General features: G+C 44.4%; 1 protein-coding gene and 1 long non-coding RNA gene across 2 annotated transcripts in view; one reads left to right on the top strand and one right to left on the bottom strand.

Annotated features, from left to right (window-relative positions):
* The window catches only part of LOC142878514 (uncharacterized), a 39,139-nt gene that overhangs the window by 5,158 nt on the left and 14,241 nt on the right, over positions 1 to 19,740 (bottom strand). The gene's annotated exons all lie outside the window — the stretch shown is intronic.
* gpm6aa (glycoprotein M6Aa) lies at positions 2,473 to 17,885 on the top strand. The gene is made up of 7 exons (XM_076012362.1): positions 2,473 to 2,798; positions 12,237 to 12,429; positions 12,626 to 12,782; positions 13,566 to 13,719; positions 14,111 to 14,187; positions 14,456 to 14,521; positions 15,700 to 17,885. The coding sequence occupies exons 1-7, from the start codon at positions 2,762 to 2,764 to the stop codon at positions 15,850 to 15,852; spliced, it is 837 nt and encodes a 278-aa protein (XP_075868477.1). The 5' UTR covers positions 2,473 to 2,761; the 3' UTR covers positions 15,853 to 17,885.

Genomic DNA, 19,740 nt, shown 5'->3' with positions numbered 1-19,740 from the left:
GTTTAATTCAGAGCCCATTGCCAACATGTATCGACTGTTCGTCAGCTTTTAGTGTGCAAGGTTCATGTAGGTTTTACCCCTCAGGGCTGCCTCATCCAGTCGGGGCCTGCCTCGTGCTTTGGTTTGTTAGACACATATATTGAATTACTTGGCAGACGACTCCTATCAGATATGACGTCTTAATGCCTTATCGCTGTCACCAGCTTCTGCAGTTCTTGGGATGTGGGGGTGGCGGATGTGGAGTTTCTTGAGTCTTTCGGGTGTGATGCATGACTGATCCATCTTAAGAGCACTGCATTGTCACATTTTTTTTTAATTTTGTTTTAGGATGCCACAGTCAGACTGCAGACTGTTGTGCGTCACGCTGCTTTAGCTCTGCTGCTTGACTGAGCCGTGAACCTCCTGAAAAACAGATGATGGGATGGGATGGGATGGGATGAGTGTTCCTGGGACAACCGGCCGACTCGGCTTCCTCTCGGCTGAGGGACGGCCAGCACAGGCTCCTAGGCCGCAGACGGCCGCAGACGGCCGCAGCTGTTACGATGCAGTAAAATTAGATTTTTATGAGAGCAGTGTTTGGGTCAAGTGCAAAATCAGATTACAGCAGCAAAGATGCTATGGAGTATTTCATTGAAGGCGAGTGGTGGGAGGGTGGGTCTGATGCCTATCTGCTGGTGTCTGACAGCAGCCTCTTCTTTTTTAAGCAAGCAAGGCAACCCCCCCCCCCCCCCCTCTTTCTCCCCCTCCCTCAGTGGGCTTGTAAAAACCTCCTTAATCTTTCAGCGCCTTTTTGATTTGCCTCAGCTCGACTGGCCATGAACACACATCTGCACTTAAGGTGAAGAGTGAAAGTTTATGTGTCCTTTCCAGAGACTGGGTCTGCTCGAGGTTTCTTCCCACAGCCGACTGACTGACGGACTGACTGACTGACTGACTGACTGACTGACTGACCAGCTGATTTTGGCAGGAAATGGTTGCATCACTTTAAAGGGGAAATTTTCAACTACAACCAATTTCAGGATCACATAAGAAGTACAACATTAAGTGCGTCCTTAATCTGTCATGTTTGCTGCTCGGTGTGCTAACGGCGTTAATAACCACCAGCAAAGTGGTTATGAGAACTTGCCGTGGCCGCGGGCTGCTGTTTATATTTATTCCATACCCGCACGCCTCTCATTCTGAACAATATCCAGGGCCGGCGTTGCCACGGCAACTAGCAAGCTCCCATAACTGGGGTGCAACCGGGAGACGTTAATAAGCTTAGAGTGAGCTCCTTTGCCTCCTTCTGTTTGTCATAAGCGCAGGAAGTGGGGAGCGACAGATCAGACGTGCACACGCTGAGCGCACGCGAACATGCTGTGCACATTCAGGATGATATGCAAAAAAAAATCAAGCAACAAGACTGTGATGAAACTGAGGGATATGAGACAAACTGCTGATGCCGCCAGAAACTGCTTTCACCATCTGCTCATATTTTCTATTGGCATCTGTGGCAGCCAATGAGGAGGAGGCATCACAGACGTACAATTAGTGATAACTTTAAGCTTAGCAGACTGAAATTATGTTTTGCAAGCAATGTATATGTGTATGCTTGCACAATGTATATGTATGTGCAAGCATGAAATTTTCTTTGAAAAATAACAATATTGAAAAATAAAATTATAATATTATTCAAATCTTTAAAATGTCACCCACTTTCAAGATGTGTGTTCTTTGTTGTGTGTTCTTCGCTGACGGTCGAGCAAGGTCGCAGTTTCATGGCAGCTCCAGTCACACCTGGGCTCACGCGACTTTTCTCCTGACCTGAAGGCCTCTTGGCTGACAGATGCGGCTGCCGAAAAGAGCTTCTCAACTCCAATGACGAATTTGAGATAATAATCTGCATGCCAAGATATCTTTTTGAGTGAGAGGGTGAGTTTTTATTTCCCTGCCTTTAACACATCGAGTTTACAACTTACAAATCTTGGCTTTGCAAGTTACCTGCGTGAGTAAATGTTCAGCAAGTGTAAGTCCCTCAGTGACCATATCATTGAATCAGTGTGACAAATAAGATTAGGGGAATCCTATTTTTTGAGAATCAGATGACCCCCACACCCGATTCCCACCCCCACTGCCCCCGCCCCACCCATTCTTGCTCACCCTTATTTAAGGAGAAGGCTGAGTTGATGCAGCAGCGTCGCTGTTGCAGTGGGGGCAATGGGTTGTACCATTGTTACCCGTGAGCAGGGGGTGGGGGTGTTCAGAGGTGTCTGGTCTACTGACAACCATCTGCACCTGTCTGAGCAAGGCAGTCTGCATCTTCGTGTGTTCCATGAAGGCACATACAGCATTAAAAAAAAAAAATCTTTACTTCCACGCAGATGCCAGTTTCTCTGCGCACTCACCCATCCTTGGTCCGCACGTGGGCTCTCCCTGCTAAACATGAAGAATACCCCCCCGCCGCCCCTCCTTCCCTAGCTGGGGGGAGGGGGGAGACCAAGGAGGCTTTCAGCACTTCCCACGGCAGCTCACAATGGACAGCACCACAAAGGCTCAGTGATCCCATCACATCAGCCTGACGACGCTTGACAGGAATCACAGCTGACAGGCAAATCTCACTTGTCGGCGGTGTGGCGGACATCTAGGTACAGTCGGGTGGGAAAAGTGAGACAAAAAAAGGGCGCACACACACAGGAGATCTCCTTTCGGACTACCACCTGCAGAAAATAAACACAAGAGCGGCTTCGTGTTTCTTCAGAAGCAGACAAACACACTTGCCACGATGGAAGAAGACCTGGACGAGGGGCAGACCCAGAAAGGTAGGAAAGGATTTCTGTGCGAGCTTCTGCAGAGATTGGCTCGTTTTTATCATTTATTCAGTAGAAATCAATCTGACGTGGCTACATGACAGTTTGGCCGAGGCTACTGTCCAAATGCTACCTTTCCCTCCCCTCTTCCCTGGAGAGAGAAAAAGGGGGCTGCAGCTGTTTGGAGTTTCAATGCTTTTGTCCAGCGTGCACGTCTGTCAGTGGCGTTCTGGCCGTCAGAGGGGCGTGAGCTAATCCGGAGAGGGGCCGAGCGCCTTTGTTTGCCGGTGGGTTAAAGCTTTCATGTTTGTCATGACGACTGTAAGGGAAAACGCTTGGCGCAAGGGGAGCCGTGCTGCACCGCTACACACTCATCCAATCCATCAACCATTGGACGAGCATTCGCAGAGCTCCGACACTCAGATTTGTCTTGCAGCAATCAGTGTGGAAAAAATACATGTGCAGAGACGGTTTTCTTTTTCTATCATTCCTGTCAGAGGGACTGTTGCAGGCCAGCTATTTATATTTCCACAAGCGGCCGAGACTTCAAGGGAATTATGTGTTGTTGTTTTTCACCCGCCGGCTGCAGCACAATTCGAAGCAAAGGCGCTCCATCACTTCTTGCCCCTTCCCTTCTGTTGCTGTCACACCGTGACAGGCGCGGATCTATGATTTCTGTTTCTGCCCTACCTCTGTCCCCCAGAGCCACACGCACAAGCTAAACAGTTGCCATGGCACCGGTTCAAGTGCAGCCCTTTCTTTCCTCCTCGCGCACCCTCCTGTTGGTGACATTTCAGCCGCTGATAACACACAAAGGCGGAGGAGACATGGAGAGAACGGTGGGAGGCCGCACAAACTAAGTAAACAAGGGCATCAGCGGCTATCTCACTGGGACACGTACAGGTTCTCTTTTGCTTCCTGTAGGACCATTTTGAGACGGCTGCAGCCGGGGCTGATAATAATGTTTGACAAGCGTCACTGTAAACCTTAAGGAATCTGACCCAATACCTAGCGGCCGCCATGATGAGGTGTTCGCTCAGTCACTCCAGTTCAGACAGCAAAATCTGCAGCCTTCGGTCATCAGGACTGACGCTACTCAAAGACATGCTTGTGTTCCAGAGACGGTCAATTCATTGATTTAAAAAAAAAAATGTCCGATCGAAATCAACTGGCTGCGGCCTGTTACAATGTCCGATTTTCCATTCCGGCACTGCTGCTTGTCAGCATCTCCGGCCCAAAACTTCCCTTCCTGTTAGCGATCCAGCACTAAGAGCCGGAGAGCTGCATCGTTAAATATGCTAACCGTCTAACATGTGCTACCGTTTGCACATTCTCTGAAATCATGCAGACAAAGAGGAAACTCTGTTAGTCAGGAAGAGGAGATTCATCGAGGACATCAGACGAAGTTGCTGCAAAATCTCCCATTTGATATTGACTTGGTTTTACCACCTTTGAGAGTGGAGTCAACAAGTGGCAAATAACTTAAAAATAATCACTGTATGATTATAGGTTGTTGGCTTCAAGTTAAATTCTCATCAGTATCACATGCAGTATCATAGATTTGAATCTGGGTGTTTCCAGTTGACATTTGTTTTTCAACTGGCGATAAATAATTATTATAGTTAAAATCAATTAGAATTTGAGAATTCTGACACAAAACCAACCCATTCTCATCTTTCTTACTTTCCCACAATCCTTCAGTCTAGACAGTTCATTACCTGATTATCTGTGTAACTGCTGGTAGTGGACAGGGAGGCAGGCTGATATTAGAAGAAGAAAAAAGAAAACACTTGAAACCACTTAGAAGCCAGAATATTTCCAGAACGTGTCAATAATGTATCTAAATGACAAATCTATCTGGAATTGTTGATTATTATTATTGGATGCTGATGATTATTATTTTTTAACATCCAAGTGAAGTGCTAGTCCAATTACACAAAGTCTACACTGCCTTACTTTGAAATATGTTTTGCTTGATTTTGGCTTGATAATTGATCAAATACAAAACATTATTAAATGGGTAATTTAATATCCAAATAAAAAGCCTCCTACTGTATGTCTCTAATGACGCATGTTGGACACAACCAAAACATCCTGTTGGGTTTCCTCCATGGAAACCTCCGTCATTGAAAATCTGTAATGATTTGATAGAATTACCGGCCACTTTCACACAAAAAATTAAACTGCTAAGATACAAAAGAACCCTTGTGTCCTTATAAATGATAATCACGAGTAAATTTCAAAAGCACAGTACTTAAAAAAATCATGTGAGGATTAAGAAAAACACTGCAAAGATTCTTCTTCACAGCAGCTCAGTAGGTCCACTTTACTGCTGCTACACTGCATTTAAAAGGTATGTGAAGGCCACAAAACGCTGTTTATGCTTGACAGGTTCACTGCGTGTTGGGACCTACGACACCCTTTTTGGTACGTCACTTGTTTTTATTGCCAGCTGGGAACTTTATTCAATAGTGAATTAATAAAACTTAATTCACTGAGGGTCTTTTTTCTGTCCTGGAGCAAAACAAACTGCCAAAATACACCTGAAATATCACCGGGGAAGAGTCGTAGGTGTCGGCAAGTGTTTTCTAAAGCGCAGTTCTTGTCATTCTATTTCCTCTGGTGGGACTTTCAAATCTCAGATTATGAGTCAGATGCAGCAGGTGGGCGCTGGGGCCTCAGCTCTGAGCCAAATAGGGCCACTGCACCACCAGGGACACAAGGAGCCAACCGACGCCCCACAGGTGGAAATGGCTAATTTTAGTTCATGGAAAAGGGGAAGATTACATGGGTTTACATGGGAAATTCTTGCGAGAGAAATCAAAGTTGTGGGAAGCAAACTATTGTGAATAAAGACATTAATATTTACAGACAATATATTTAGAGCCTTCAAAGTGGCTGGTGGTCCACAGACTAAAAAAGACAAGAAGAAACACTGCCTCTGAGGAGCACCGCCTGTCCTTCTGTTTGATCAGGTGGATCAGACCACCAGCACCTAGACTGAGGTTGTTTGACTCTTACGTCAGATGGACTTGTAGTCAGGCAAAAGAACGGGGCAGCAGAAAAACTGCTTCTGGTGCTGCACTCTGCCTGACGGACCTCCAGTCACAATGACAAGCTGTTATTCTTTTTGAATAAAATATGCACATTGCAGCTAAATCACCATCAAACATTGATAGAGCTGCGTATTAAATATTAAAACAAATCATCGGCTTGTGCAATATTCATGAATACATATATTGCCTTTAATAGCCGCCAACGCGGACAGAATGATGTCGGTCTGCGACTCATTTAAGAGTGTGTGTGCCCACCATTGGCCTCAGCGTAGTTCTCTCGGCTATAGAAACCACCGATGACGGCGCAGTGCGAGCAGTGGTCATGCCACAGTCCAGTAGTTCCTCTGATTTCTCGCCCTGCTCTCAGCCTCTCTCAGTCATTGTTGGGAGTCCTGAGCCGCCCCGGCCCAGGAGAGGTCAGGGGAGTTCCACCAATTGTCCCTGTCAACTTTGTTGGGTCTATTTGTAAGGAACTTTGGAGCTGAGTTGTACCATTGTTGTATGGTTTTGTTTTTTCTCCAGAGGCAACAGTAGCCTGGAATAGATATTTCAGACAGCGATAACAGGTGTTTTGATCATAACAGTGCAACATTTCCTCACAGAGCTTCAGTGGCTCCTTGAGCCTTTAGAGTCTTATTGTGCAAAAGAGTCAAGATTTTCAGAGATGGCCAAGTGAACAAAGTGCTTCAAACTGTTGGGGTGTATAATAACATTTTGACTACAGTATATGTATTTTGCTCTAGTTACATCTTCATTACACTTTGAACAAAGTACTTCATAACTTTCTGTAATTTAAATACATTAAATATATATATATATATATATATATATATATATACATATATATATATATATATGTTAAGCATTGGGCGACACAGTGGTGCAGAGGTTAGCACTGTCACAGCAAGAAGGTCATGTGTTCGATTCCGGGTTTGGGACCGGGTTTGCATGTTCTCACTGTGTCTGCGTGGGTTCTCTCTGGGTTCTCCGGCTTCCTCCCACAGTGCAAACACATGCAGGAGAGGCAAAAATTGGAAACTCTAAATTGACCGTAGGTGTGTGTGTGAGAGCGAATGGTTGTTTTATCTCTCCGTGTGGCCCTGCGGTGAACTGGCAACTTGTCCAGGGTGTCACCCTGCCTTTGCCCTATGACAGCTGGGAGAGGCTCCAGCAGACCCCCGCAACCCTGAGTGCAGGACAAAGCGGGTATTGAAAATGGATGAATAGATGTTAAGCATTATTGCCTTTGTTCTTGTAAACAGTATTACTGTTGATAATTCATAATAAAATATGTAAGATTGTTCTATTGTTCTATTGTTGAGACATAATCCTCCATCTGTCCGAAAAGGCATCCTGCTATTAAACTGAGTAGTAATACATAAAAACACATTGATGTTTTTTTGTACAGCGCAGCAGGTTTAATGAAGTTGCGACCTAAACGGAAATTACACGGAAATAAAGTCACGTCCACACAGCTCGGCAGTCACACAGCAGTACCCAGGCTCTTCCATCTCAGGGCAGAGGGGGGGGATGGTGGGGGCAGAAAAGAAAGAGCGGCAAGGAGAAGTGAGGAAATCACAGGCTGAGCTCTCGGACCTGGCCTTCAACATCCTCCTCTGGCCCGGGGGGTTATCTGCGTAATGTGAATCGCTCACTGTTGTCCCACTGAATTTGTTGACATACAGTTAAGTGGGTCATGGCTCTGAAGTACGCCGCTCTATTCTCAGATTTTGCACTGCGGTCGTCATGGCAACCATCCTGGTTGATTAAACATGCACGGAGCGCGGAGATGGGTGAGGGTTGGGGGGGGGTGGGGGTGGGGGTCTGGTGAAGGAGCTGGGAGAGAGAGGGAGAAAAAAAACCTACCCGCTCCAGGGAAGAGTTGGGGTGGGTGGGATGTGCATTAAATATAAGGAAGCAGCGAGACCAGTCTCCGCCCATTACCCTCAGACAGACGTCCCCCTCCCCCCACTGAGGCTCAGCGCCACCCCGCCCCCACGCAAAACTCCTCCAGTAACAAGGAACTAATGAGTGCTCGCTGAACGAACACACTCACACACACACACACACACACACACACACACACACACACACACACACACACAAAAACCCCACAGAGTCTGATTCTATGTCTTGGGGTGCGAGTATAGTTGACGTTCACCAGACGCAGAAATTAGATTATCCGTCTCGTCGCCGCCAACCCTTTCATTTATTTATTTTTTTTCTCCCGACTTCCTCCGCCAACATCGTAGAATCCTATTAATTTTCCCCGGGGGATGAGGACTGCACATTTGCATGTGACCTCAAAATGGAACGAGCCCTTTTAATTAGAGAATGCGCCGACAATACAGACGTAGCGCAGTCATTACAAACCCCACGTGATTGTTTCTCTTGCTGAGAGTCGATCCCCTATTCTATGATTGACTATAAATAAGCACTTTGACAAAAAAAAAAATCTTAAAGCCGAATGAAAGAGCCGAAAGAAAAAAAAAAAACTAGGACAAAATGTAGTCAGCCAGTATCTGACGTTATAACGGATGCTGCTTCCACTGGCAGATAGGTAAACAACTACCACTGCCGCTCAAACACTGTGACCAAGATGACTGTGGACAAGGTTCCATTAGTGACGCTCAGTTAAACGCAGGCAAGTCCATGTCGCAGAACTGGGACAGTTACAACGTTCAGACTCCGAGTGTCTGTGAAACAGCAGCTATGTCCAATTTCTCCTTTTTCCTTTTTCCTCCCACACTGCCCAACCAAATGACGCAATGCTTTAATCTCAACCCTCAACAACGTCAGGCCTTGTCAATCATCCGTTAATTTAACTCTGGACTGTCACATATTGTCTAGGAAGGACATCATTTAGCCCCTGAGTCTTATTTGAGGATAATGTGAGTGTGTGATCTTTTGCCTGTCGAGTGACAGATGGACGGCAAGTAGGAGGTGTGTGTGTGTGTGAGTGTGTGTGTGTGTGTGCGTGTGTTGGGAGGGGGGTTATTTATCTTCGTATTAGAGGGGGGTCCGCCTTCTGTTGATTGGACTCAAGTAAAGGGGTCACAGAGGGTTTTGGCATTTGTTTGGTCAATTCTCAGTGGGAGGGGAAAAAAATCCCTATTAGTCACACTGAAGTCAATGTGTTCATATATAAACCAAGATGGAAAAAAAAAAACATATTTTGCAAGCAATGTGTCAATCTTTTTAAAACTATACATCCTATGGAATCACTCCTTCCACCAAACACTTTCTCGTTCACCGCACTGGCCCATATTCCTCCACCTGGCAAGTCAATGAGGTTAAATTCCCAACATAACCTTTCTGCCCAGCTCTACTTGAAAACAGAGACACCCACCACATCTGTAAGATAAAACTGACAGCAGCTCATCTATCACACACACCCCTCCAATCACAGGTAATGCCGGCCTTAGCAGAGGACGTTAATAATGAATGTGAGAGGCCGGCGCTCTGTCGAACGACACTGAATTATGGATCGAGCATCCAGAAGCTTATAGTCACTCTTTTTTTCTCTCCGCAGTGACTTTATATTGATGAAGAGCTACGGAAAGTAAACGAGAGGATGTGCTTTTATGACAGGAGGTTCTTAGTTTTATGGGCGAGCTCGGGGGAACAAATCACAGCGGAGCCAGTGTTCTGTCAGAACACTGGTGCGGAGAAGCCACAGCAGCATTGCTCCTCTCTGTTTTAGAGTCATCTCTGACGTTTTGAAAGTAGAACAGAGATGTTGTTCTCACGTAAAGAATTGGTATTTAGACTTATTCACTGTAAAAGCATTTTTTTATTGGATCAGATTGGACTATATCACGGAAATATATTCAATGTAAAACCAATTTTTTTTACCCTTTTTGCTGGGAGTTTTCCCATTTTCTTGTATTGACTGAGTAAGTGAAACAAGAATGTCTGACATTCTAACAACCACCAAGTCTCGTTAGAAAGGAGGATCAAAGATGGTGCGCCGGGTTGTTTTAACTTGATTCTTTCGGCTCCAAACAACTTATAATTGGCTTCATCTTGGCAGACGAACAGCGTCCTCCTCTCCATGTACAGAGCGTCACACTCAGGAGGCTCAGCGGAGGATTTCCGTTTCTCCGCGGCTGAAGCCAGTTTCTGCTTTGAGGATTCTGACTGCAGCATTTGCCCACTAAAGAATTTCCCATCTGCTTCCATATTAACAATTTAAGGTCAACTTCATCATGCTCAACATTCGAAGGCCTCTCACTTCTGCGACCGTGCACCTGTTTATGTCTGAGCTACCCATTGACAAAATTAATAAACAATGAGCTGCGGCCCCAACACATTTTCTTCCGCGAGCACTCGCTCTCTTCGTTAATGGCCTCATTAAGGCAAAAGTCCCTAATGAGGCACAGCTATTATTCTGATGGTCCACACACTGCTGTGCAGCAAAACAAGGCAATGTTATTGTTGAAACATAAATCACGTGTTGTGGGGAGAATGCACTGATGACCCTGCAGCTTTGGACTAGAAACACGCTGGAGGGACGGTGGTCTTTTACAGCATCACCGAAGGAACTTTGAACTGCTGCTAGGTTGTGATTTTTTATGAGCAAACAATTGGAAATGTTTATAGAGCCAGCAGCCAGTGTTGTTGGCCTCGTTTGACCGAGTTAGCAACATTGTCCACTTGCAAGAATCACAGCTGTTTAGGGTCGCACCAATGGGGACTCTTTGCAATGCTACGCTATAATACAGCCAAGACTGAAAAATAACGTTGATTAAAATCAACTCAAGAGGACCTTAAAAATGTAAAACACGGGTCACCAATGATCCCATTTTGTTTCCTCAGGACACAACATGAAAAACACCACGCAGCAAGTGTTTATTTATGCGACACAGTAAATATTACAACGCAAACCAGCGGCTAGGTCTGTCACTTGGGACAGCAATAAGCCACTCTGGCACCTCTCCATTGAAAAAAATGAATGCTGTAGCGGTACATCAGGGAGTCGGAAATGCATTAAAAAGGGGAGGTGGGAGGAGGAGTGGAAAAAAAAATCACCTGCATTCGAGTCGCAGCTGCTTTAATCTGTGTGCAGAAACGTAAATAATGCAGCGGCAATAAACTTTGATGAGGAAAGCGTCGTGCATGATTCATATGACTGCGCATCTCCCTTCATGTTAATCACAAGCTCTGTTGCCTCGAAGCAAGAGGGCCACAGGTTTGATTCTCACTCATGAGTTTCTGCCTGGCTTCTCTCAGGTACTGTGGCTTCCTCCAACGGTCCAAAGACATTGCACACCAGGCTAACTGGCAACTCTAAACTCTAAACTGGTTTATGGTTTTTTTACGTGCTGGTCTGTGGGCAACCGAAATGAGGGTACTATTAAGTAAACGACCAACCCAAGCCCCATTCTACTTCTACCCACCGACTGAACTTTTCCCCCTGAGCAATGCGCAACCACATCCAGAAAGTGCTGATAACCTTACTTTGTCTAGTTTTGCTGTATACAGTATATATCTTGATACATGGCTCAACTCAACTGTACAGGTTTCTAGGAAATACCTTTCATTCTCTGCAAATCCTTAGTGGTCAAAGGAGATAAGAAAAATGGTAAATCAGAAGACAAGTCATGACTTAGCGCCAGATTACACTGCGGCTGCCGATGCAGATTTATTTTTCAGGCGAACTGCGGTCAGAGTCAGAGCCACACAAAGCATCTGAGCAGACCAGCAGACAGACCGGCTACTTGGTATTCCACTCAGGTTTGGACTAGAGTCTGAGGCAGAGGGTTGAGGAGGAGGAGGAGGAGGAGTGTTTGCCGTGGCTTCTGTGTTGTCGCGCAGGTGAAGGCTGTGAGGGAATCACCAGACAGAAATGTCCTTTATGAAAAACCTTTATTGTTGCTGAAATTGGAGAGAAAGACTGACTGTAGTGTTAAGGAAAAATGACAACGACCATGTAAAGTAAATGTTATGAACGGCAAATCATACATTTCTTAACTGATTTGATTTCAAAAAACGGTAGATTAGTTCCAGGCTTCCAAGGTAATTGATTTTCACATTAATTGCTATGGTAAATAATGACCGACTTAATACCTCAACACACATACACTTACACATGCACACATACACACACACTTTGCAAGCCTAACCGTGGGGGTCATAAATCTCGGAATGTGCGAGTGCTTGGAGATGCAGCTTCTGCAATAGAAATCTGGTGCGACTGGTGGACATTAAAGCTGGTGATTAGTCACCTTGAGGGCCACTAGCGTCAGGAAGCCATGCAGAGAAGAATGAGGTCAAAGGTCAGGATGGCTCCGTGAAACTGCCCCCGCTTCCCTTAACTCACAATGAAATATCAGTGATTTCCCCTGGTAAACTCCGGATAAAACAGCTGATTCTGTGTTCTTTGTGTCCTCAGGTTGCCTTGAGTGCTGCATCAAATGCCTGGGAGGGATCCCATACCCGTCCCTCATTGCCACCATCCTGCTCTACGCTGGAGTGGCTCTATTCTGCGGCTGCGGACACGAGGCCCTGTCCGGCACCGTCGCCATCCTGCAGAACTACTTCGAGGTGGTGCGGAGCCCTATCGACGCGCTGGACGTCTTTACCATGTGAGTTGAAACAGAAGGGTTGCTCACATTGGAAGCAGACACAACTGCAAAAAATTACCAAAGCAAAAGTCATGGAAATGTGATTTCATTCTTTTTCGGCTCATTGTGTCCACCAAAAACCGACCGCCCATCCTCCCGCGTCTGAGTCTGTTGTTGTGGATTTTGTCAGTGATGTCCTGTCCAACTTGCCCCACAGGATTGACATCATCAAGTACGTGATCTACGGCATCGCCTCTGCCTTCTTTGTGTACGGTATCCTGCTGATGGTGGAGGGATTCTTCACCAGTGGCGCCATCAAAGACCTGTACGGCGACTTCAAGATCACCACCTGCGGACGCTGTGTCAGCGCTTGGGTAGGTCTCGCACCTCATCATGTATCAAGTTCTTTTGGCCCCTAATTATTCCCATGATCTTATTTATAAATGGTAATCCAGAGTTTTTCAAATAGCAACCCAAGTTGAGCAAAATTCATCAAATAAATGATTGTTGCTACGTGAGGCAAGTGCCAGTTTTCGCCAGCCATGAAACATGTATGACTCTCAGCGAGCATGCATGACAAATCTGCCTAGAAGTAAAAACGTTGTGTGATGTCTGTGCACTCAATGATTTGCCAATTTGGATTAGTGTGGATTATCTTCAGAAAGGGATAAATGCTCGTGTATTACATTAAGAGCTCTGAAATCACTCTGAACATGTCAGTCATAATAATTCTATTATATATTCTTTAAAAAGGAGAAACCAATTACATTATTTGCTGTGTGGAGCAAAGCTGGAAACTCAAACCCTAACAAGATTACGTCTGCGCTGCAACTGCTGCGAAAATTCAAAGGCCAATAGGGAGGACCAAGAATATCAGCCGCGCTGTGGTATTTGTGGTCGCTGGGGTCATTGTGTTAGCGCCGGGAGAAAATGTCAAAAACCAAAATGTGCATGCAGGTTTCAGGGAGGACGCTTTTACCGAAAAGGTCATACGTTATCGGTCAGACTGGCCTGTTTGCATCCCCCATGACTTCCTTCCAAAATGCCTCGCGGGCAAAAACAAACCCAAAGGAGACAGTCAAGGTCCGCGCGGCACTCGGTGTTAATTAGACCAGTAACCTCCACAATGACCCGTGTTCCTTGGTTTGCCCCCGCAGTTTATCATGCTGACATACATCTTCATGCTGGCTTGGCTCGGAGTGACTGCCTTCACCTCCATCCCAGTCTTCATATACTTCAACATCTGGAACATCTGCCAAAACGCCACAGTGCTGGAGGGAACCTCACTCTGCCTGGACCCACGCCAGTACGGTAAGGATGTTACCTTGCCTTGACTCCAAGAAAGCTGGGAGAGGCTCGAGATAAAAAAAAAAAAGAAAAAGAGAAAGAAAAATGCTTGGATGGACAATTGGCATTGGTCTCATTGTTTCTCCTCATGTTAGTTTCTGGCCAGCTTAATGGTCCAAGATAATGGTTTGTGGAGTCAAGATAATGGTCCATCATATAACGCACTGGTGGATTATACGACTCGCCAATCGCTATTAATTAGCACGCCACAGTCCCACTGTCATCAGCAATCACTGCTCAAGCCAACGTGTCAACAGCTATTTGTGCTATTCCACGCAGAGGCCCGTGTGATATCTGATACGTCTTTATTATGCGTTACATAAACTTTGATTTCTTTTTTTGTCTTCTGCTGCAGGTATTGTGGCAATTTCAGAAGCAAAAACAGTGTGTGCGGGATCTGAGAAGTTCTACAGAATGTGCGAATCCAATGAGGTGAGCTCCCAAGTCAAAGCTGCTATCCAGCATTCGATACAAAGTGATATTAATGGCCCATCAATTAAAAGGCAATAAATATTGCTAGGAGGAAACATTTCGGCGATTGATTAAATGTGTTGTTGAATGGCGGACAACAGACACAAAAGCACTTGGCAGGCCTAGCATACGTCTTTCTGCTTGAACACTGTGGACACGCTGGCATGACACTGTGAGGGGTAATGATGTTTACTTTGATCTGTTTTCCTTTTTTTTCTCTTCGCCACAGCTCGACATGACTTTTCACCTGTTCGTCTGTGCCCTCGCTGGAGCGGGAGCTGCCGTAGTCGCAATGGTGAGACAAGACATAATCTCTAAACCCCATAAGCACCAGAATACCAAACAGCGTTGCAAGCTTTTAAATCAGACACGAGCACGGAATTTCCCCCCGTTTAAAAAGAACAAAAAAAAATTGCTGAGTCGCAAGTGAAACTGCGGCGTTACGGGGTAAACAAACTGTGGCCGGGACACAGCTATTGTCATAACTGCAGTACGTGCGCCGGAGCCAAAAAACAAAAAGAAAACACGGATGGGAGAGAAGGCATTTTGGCGCAGTGGGAAAGACTGTGATAGCCTCCCTCCCTCTGTCGGAGGCGCCAGGCATGTCATGGTCGTCATGGAAACAGCGAAGAAGAAAGGCACTGTGATTGCTGGAAACATCACTCGGTAATTCGTGCACAGCCATTGTCTTAAAAAAAAAAAATGGAGGGAAAATCCACATTGGTCGTTGAAAGTGTTTGACATCATGAAAGATTTCTTTTGCCAAGCAGATTGTTATTTTTGCAGTTATAACAGTTGATTTAAAGAAAAAGCTGTCCTTATGATATAATCAAGGCCACGACTTTGCAAAAATAAAATATAAGCAGCAAAAAAAGGAAAGAAAAAAGATGTGTTATACAGTGTAAATAATGTTGGTATTTACTTTTATAAACGAATTTACATTGTGACTAAATGAGCCACGGTTCTGCTATTTGCATAAAAACAACCCGCGTTTCAATTTAGTTAATTAATATGCACTCCTTTAATCTAGGATACCATGGCAACACAAGTACATTTTTTTTGTCAAGCCCTATGCCGCCACCTGCTGGACTTGGAAAATTGGCCCACCCAAAGGCAAAGGGCAAGCTGGAAAATTCCATACTGTGCCTTTAACCTAATGGCAATTAGGCAAAAAAATTAAAATTAAAAATAAAAAAAAAACATTTAGTTGCCAGCAGGGGACAAATTCCCTTTACCATTTTTTCTTATGAATAAAACTATGTGTGCTGCTGTTCCATCACCGTTAAACAGAGGGACAATGCAGTTCCCTGGAAATCTATATATATTATAATCATTTTTGATCCACTGGCTAGAATTCTAGAATTATTTTTTCATTCTAGGACTTCAAAAAGAAAAATGAGCCAGAATAAAGCCACTTTAAAGAAGCATTTTCTCAATACAAAAAACTAAATTCAACTGACATCTTCCACGCAGATCCACTATCTGATGGTGCTGTCTGCCAACTGGGCCTACGTGAAGGATGCCTGCCGAATGCAAAAGTACGAGGACATCAAGTCGAAGGAGGAGCAGGAGCTGCACGACATCCACTCCACTCGCTCCAAGGAGCGTCTGAACGCCTATACATAAATACCAGCAGGAGGCGCCACCCCGCCACTCGGGCCTCTCGTCCTCCTTATGTCTATCCTCCCGAATCCCCACCTCCCTCTCTCTCTCCCTTCTCTCTCAACGGGGCCCTGGTGGCGCTGAGGGGCCTCGTTTGTGCTGATGTCACTGGTGCGTCATATGACAATGTTTTCTGATGGGGAAGAGACACACAAGCCTCTTCAGTCACGAGCATTTTCAGATGAAAAAAAGCCCCTTTACCTCTCTCATGGATGGTGTTACACTAATTATTATGGCAGTTCTATTATTCTCAATGCAATGTCTTTTAGTGCTGTTAGTAGTTTTAGCGTAGTTTGTAGATTTAGGCGTAGCAGCAGTAATTCAGCTATCTCTTTGGTTTGAACTTTCAGTAATTTGCATATGATGAGTTATTTTTTTATTACGTTTCTTGATTTTATGTCGATTCCGTGTGACATTTTTGCAGTCATTCATAATTTATTATTACTATAACATTTTTTCCACTGATTTCTGAGGGGGTCAGCAGGGGCTTAAAGGTTTTTCAAGCACATTCCTCCTCATGCCGTGCGTCTGGAGACGTTCAAGTCCTTCGTATGCGAATGAATGGCTTCGTTATTTTTTAACAATATTTTTAAATCACAAACAGGGATGCCATGAAGCATTGAACGTCTCACTTATAATGGTATTCCCATTTATTTTTAGACTATTAAGTAACTCAGCCCGTGATTCTAGGCTGACACTGCAAAACAAGACAAACCAAATCATGAAGGCAAAAACAAATATTTGCTAGACGTGCCAAGCCTGTCAAACAGGAAACCATGACTTTGATAAACATCAAAGAGGTGTTAGATAGATGGATAGATGAAAAATAAAACGGGGTGGGTATTTTATAATAATCTTGCCAATAAAACGTATGTCAGAACTGTGAATGATTCAATCGCCTTTGGATCATAAGCCACAAAAGCACACGTAAAACATGCTTTATAAACACTAGAATTGTCTCATTCTTTCTTTTTGTTTTGTTTGTTGTTTTTTTTTAAGTAGCTTTTATTTAGTTTGCAGAACTCTACACTGTATATACTGAGATATCACTGTCATAATGTTGAGCACTGACATCGAGACCATTCATGTCATAAATAATACAATACAAAATGGCAGTTGACTTCTTTCATCAGAAAAAAAAACCCCACAAAAGTTGCACTTTTCGGTGTGACCTCGGATGGAAATATCAGACGTGAGACAAGTGTGTGCGTATGTGTGTCACCGTGTTTTTGTCCACGACACTAACCATTTTGCTCCACATCCCGGCACCGTGCAACGGCGAAGCTGCTCCGCCAGCTTCTCGCCTACGGACGTTTTGTATCGGCTACATCTACGGAAGATACTTTCATCATGCACTTATTTGACCATGTTTGTGCTCTCTCTCGATCTCTCTCTCTATCTCTCTCTCTCTTACTCTCTCTCTCTCTCTCTCTCTCTTTCTCTCTAGATGTAAGCTCATCGGTGTTCAACTCAAAGTTGGGAAACTGTACTGTTAGTAAAGACTGTGAAATTTAGATGTTTTTCGTGGCATGGAGATGCATCAATATAGTCTTATTGACTCAAAAGTTACTTTATCTCATCTATTTTTGTTTCCGACACTTCGGACCGTCTTGCTGGATCGACCTTCTGTTAATGTGTGCAGTACCAAACCTCCCTCGCTCTCACCATTATGCTACCGATAGTAGAAAAGACTGTAGTCTTTGAGTTGTGTCGATTTAGTTTGTGAGCTCTCAACCATGTCTTAAAACTAATACCTACTGTACCGACATTGCATACCATGTAATGACCTGGAGGGAAAAAAAAAAAAAACAAGAAAAAAAAAAAAAAGCTTTCTCCTCGTATTAGTCTTTTGTATTTTCACTAAGAATGCTTAGCAGCGAGCTTTAAATTGAATATGTTTTGTACCTTTATGTGCCAACAGCTTGAAGTGGCTTATTTGACCTGTATGATCAAATTTGCTTGCGTTAATAAAACTCACTTGTGTACTTGTTAAGAAAGGCTCGTCGTCTCCTCTGTCAAAATGGTTTCAAACAGGCAAAAATGAATTTGTATTATCTGAATCATTAAGGTGAGAATCATATTGAAATGTTGCGCAATGCAACAAGTCATTTTACATGATGGGACACCTTAAAGGTGCATTTTTGCATTAAAGCTCTGTGTTCTGCTTGCCACAGTGTGGATCCATAAACTACATATACCACAATGCATGGGGACTTTGTGATCCCACAAAGTGACGAAAGGAAGAAAGTTTGAGTTAAAGTTGATGTCAAAACTTGTGTGAGATGATTGTTGGCTTTGTTATTGAGGTTTAATATTTGATGTGGTGATGTAGGAGCCTTCACCAGATTAACACATGCAAATGCACAGAGAGTGTTGGTAACTTGAAAAATAAAAATCAAACACAGATGAAAGTTAAGGATCCATTGAGTTTATATGGACTTAGAGTTACAACTGACAACCGTAAAGCTGAGGAGTTCTAAGAGTGTCTGACTCCCCTGGCCGATAAGCAAATAGAGTCAGTAACACGTTGAAACCACTAGGTGTCTCTCCAAAGTCTTTACAATGAAAAGTTTGCATAGAACAACTACAGCGCTGCTCTGTCAAGGATGTTGATAGAAAAAAAGGATAAAATTGCAGCTACTACAAATCTGTCCTAATCAGAGAACACGCACACACACACACACACACACACACACACACACACACACACACACACACACACACACACACACACACACACACACACACACAGGCAATGCCATGAATGTACAAATATTAAAGGGAAGAGGAGTACGGGGGGTTAAGAAACTTTTTTAACACCTGGTTTTTGAACAGAATATAAGAGACCTACAGTAAATTCAACCTCTGACTGACGAGCAGATCGGCAGCCTCCCCAGCCCCTCCTGTCCTGAGCGGGCGGTCCACTCAGTCAGATGATAAATCATATTCAAATTACACCTTGCACCAAAGTGCCAGACAGAGCTCGCTCACACATCTCACACACGTTCTCCCGCTCAATGATTCATTCATTTCTCACTCTGAGAATTAGAGTGCAAAGAAGAAGAAGAAGCACAAAAAGAAGTACAATAATAAAAGTGAGGCAAACCGGAGACAGAAGGATTTTTGTTCGATTGTTTGACATTAAAAATCATAAAACTAGTCTTAATATCAATATGATTGCCACGGGGCCAAGAACATTCATCCATTTTCTATCGGGCGGGGGGTGGAGCCTATCCCAGCTGTCTCAGAGGGAAGGCGGGGTTACACCACTATTGTCTCAGGGACACAAACAGATAACCGTGACCACTCACACCCACGACACGACAATTCAGAGTTGCCAAATCCGCCTACGGCGCAAATCTTTGGACAGTGGCAAGAAGCCGCAGTAGCGAGAGAAAACGCAGCCGACACAGGGGATAACATGCTAACCCCATGCCATAAGGGACCCACAACCGTCTCGCCGTGAAGCCACTGTGCCTGAGTTGCGTGCTATCGCCAACCACGCTGTCAATCGCTTTAAAAAAAAAAAAAAAAAAGGAAGCACACAAAATTGGTTTAATGGTAAAATGGATTAGGGAAGGTCTTGCTGGATAACATGAGGGGAAACCTCACTAGAATTAGCTGCTTAGCTTGTCCAAACCACCGTGGTCCTGCCCCGTAGCCGGGCTTGCGTGACCCTGTCATCCCTAGAAATCCTCCGCTAATCCAACTCTGTTCCCCCCCTGCGAGTCAATCTAGCAGGTGACCTGTACTGTAATTAGATCTTCAGACTGTGCGCCGTTGTCTCCTATGGATTTGAAAGTTCTTTTTATTTTTCTCCGTGTTGTTATTTTCTTTAACGGGAGATGAAAT

This window comes from Nelusetta ayraudi, unplaced genomic scaffold (assembly GCF_046127955.1).
Source record: "Nelusetta ayraudi isolate G7.1 ecotype Tasmania unplaced genomic scaffold, CSIRO-AGI_Nayr_v1 ptg000005l, whole genome shotgun sequence".
In the NCBI taxonomy this organism is placed as follows: Eukaryota; Metazoa; Chordata; class Actinopteri; order Tetraodontiformes; family Monacanthidae; genus Nelusetta; species Nelusetta ayraudi.
This window is presented reverse-complemented; position numbering and strand designations above follow the sequence as displayed.

Coding starts and splice junctions, on each gene's coding strand:
- gpm6aa (XM_076012362.1), top strand. CDS start 2,762: ATGGAAGAAGACCTGGACGAGGGGCAGACCCAGAAAG. Junction 12,783..13,565: donor GACGCTGTGTCAGCGCTTGG/GTAGGTCTCGCA, acceptor TTGCCCCCGCAG/TTTATCATGCTGACATACAT. Junction 14,188..14,455: donor GAATGTGCGAATCCAATGAG/GTGAGCTCCCAA, acceptor TCTTCGCCACAG/CTCGACATGACTTTTCACCT.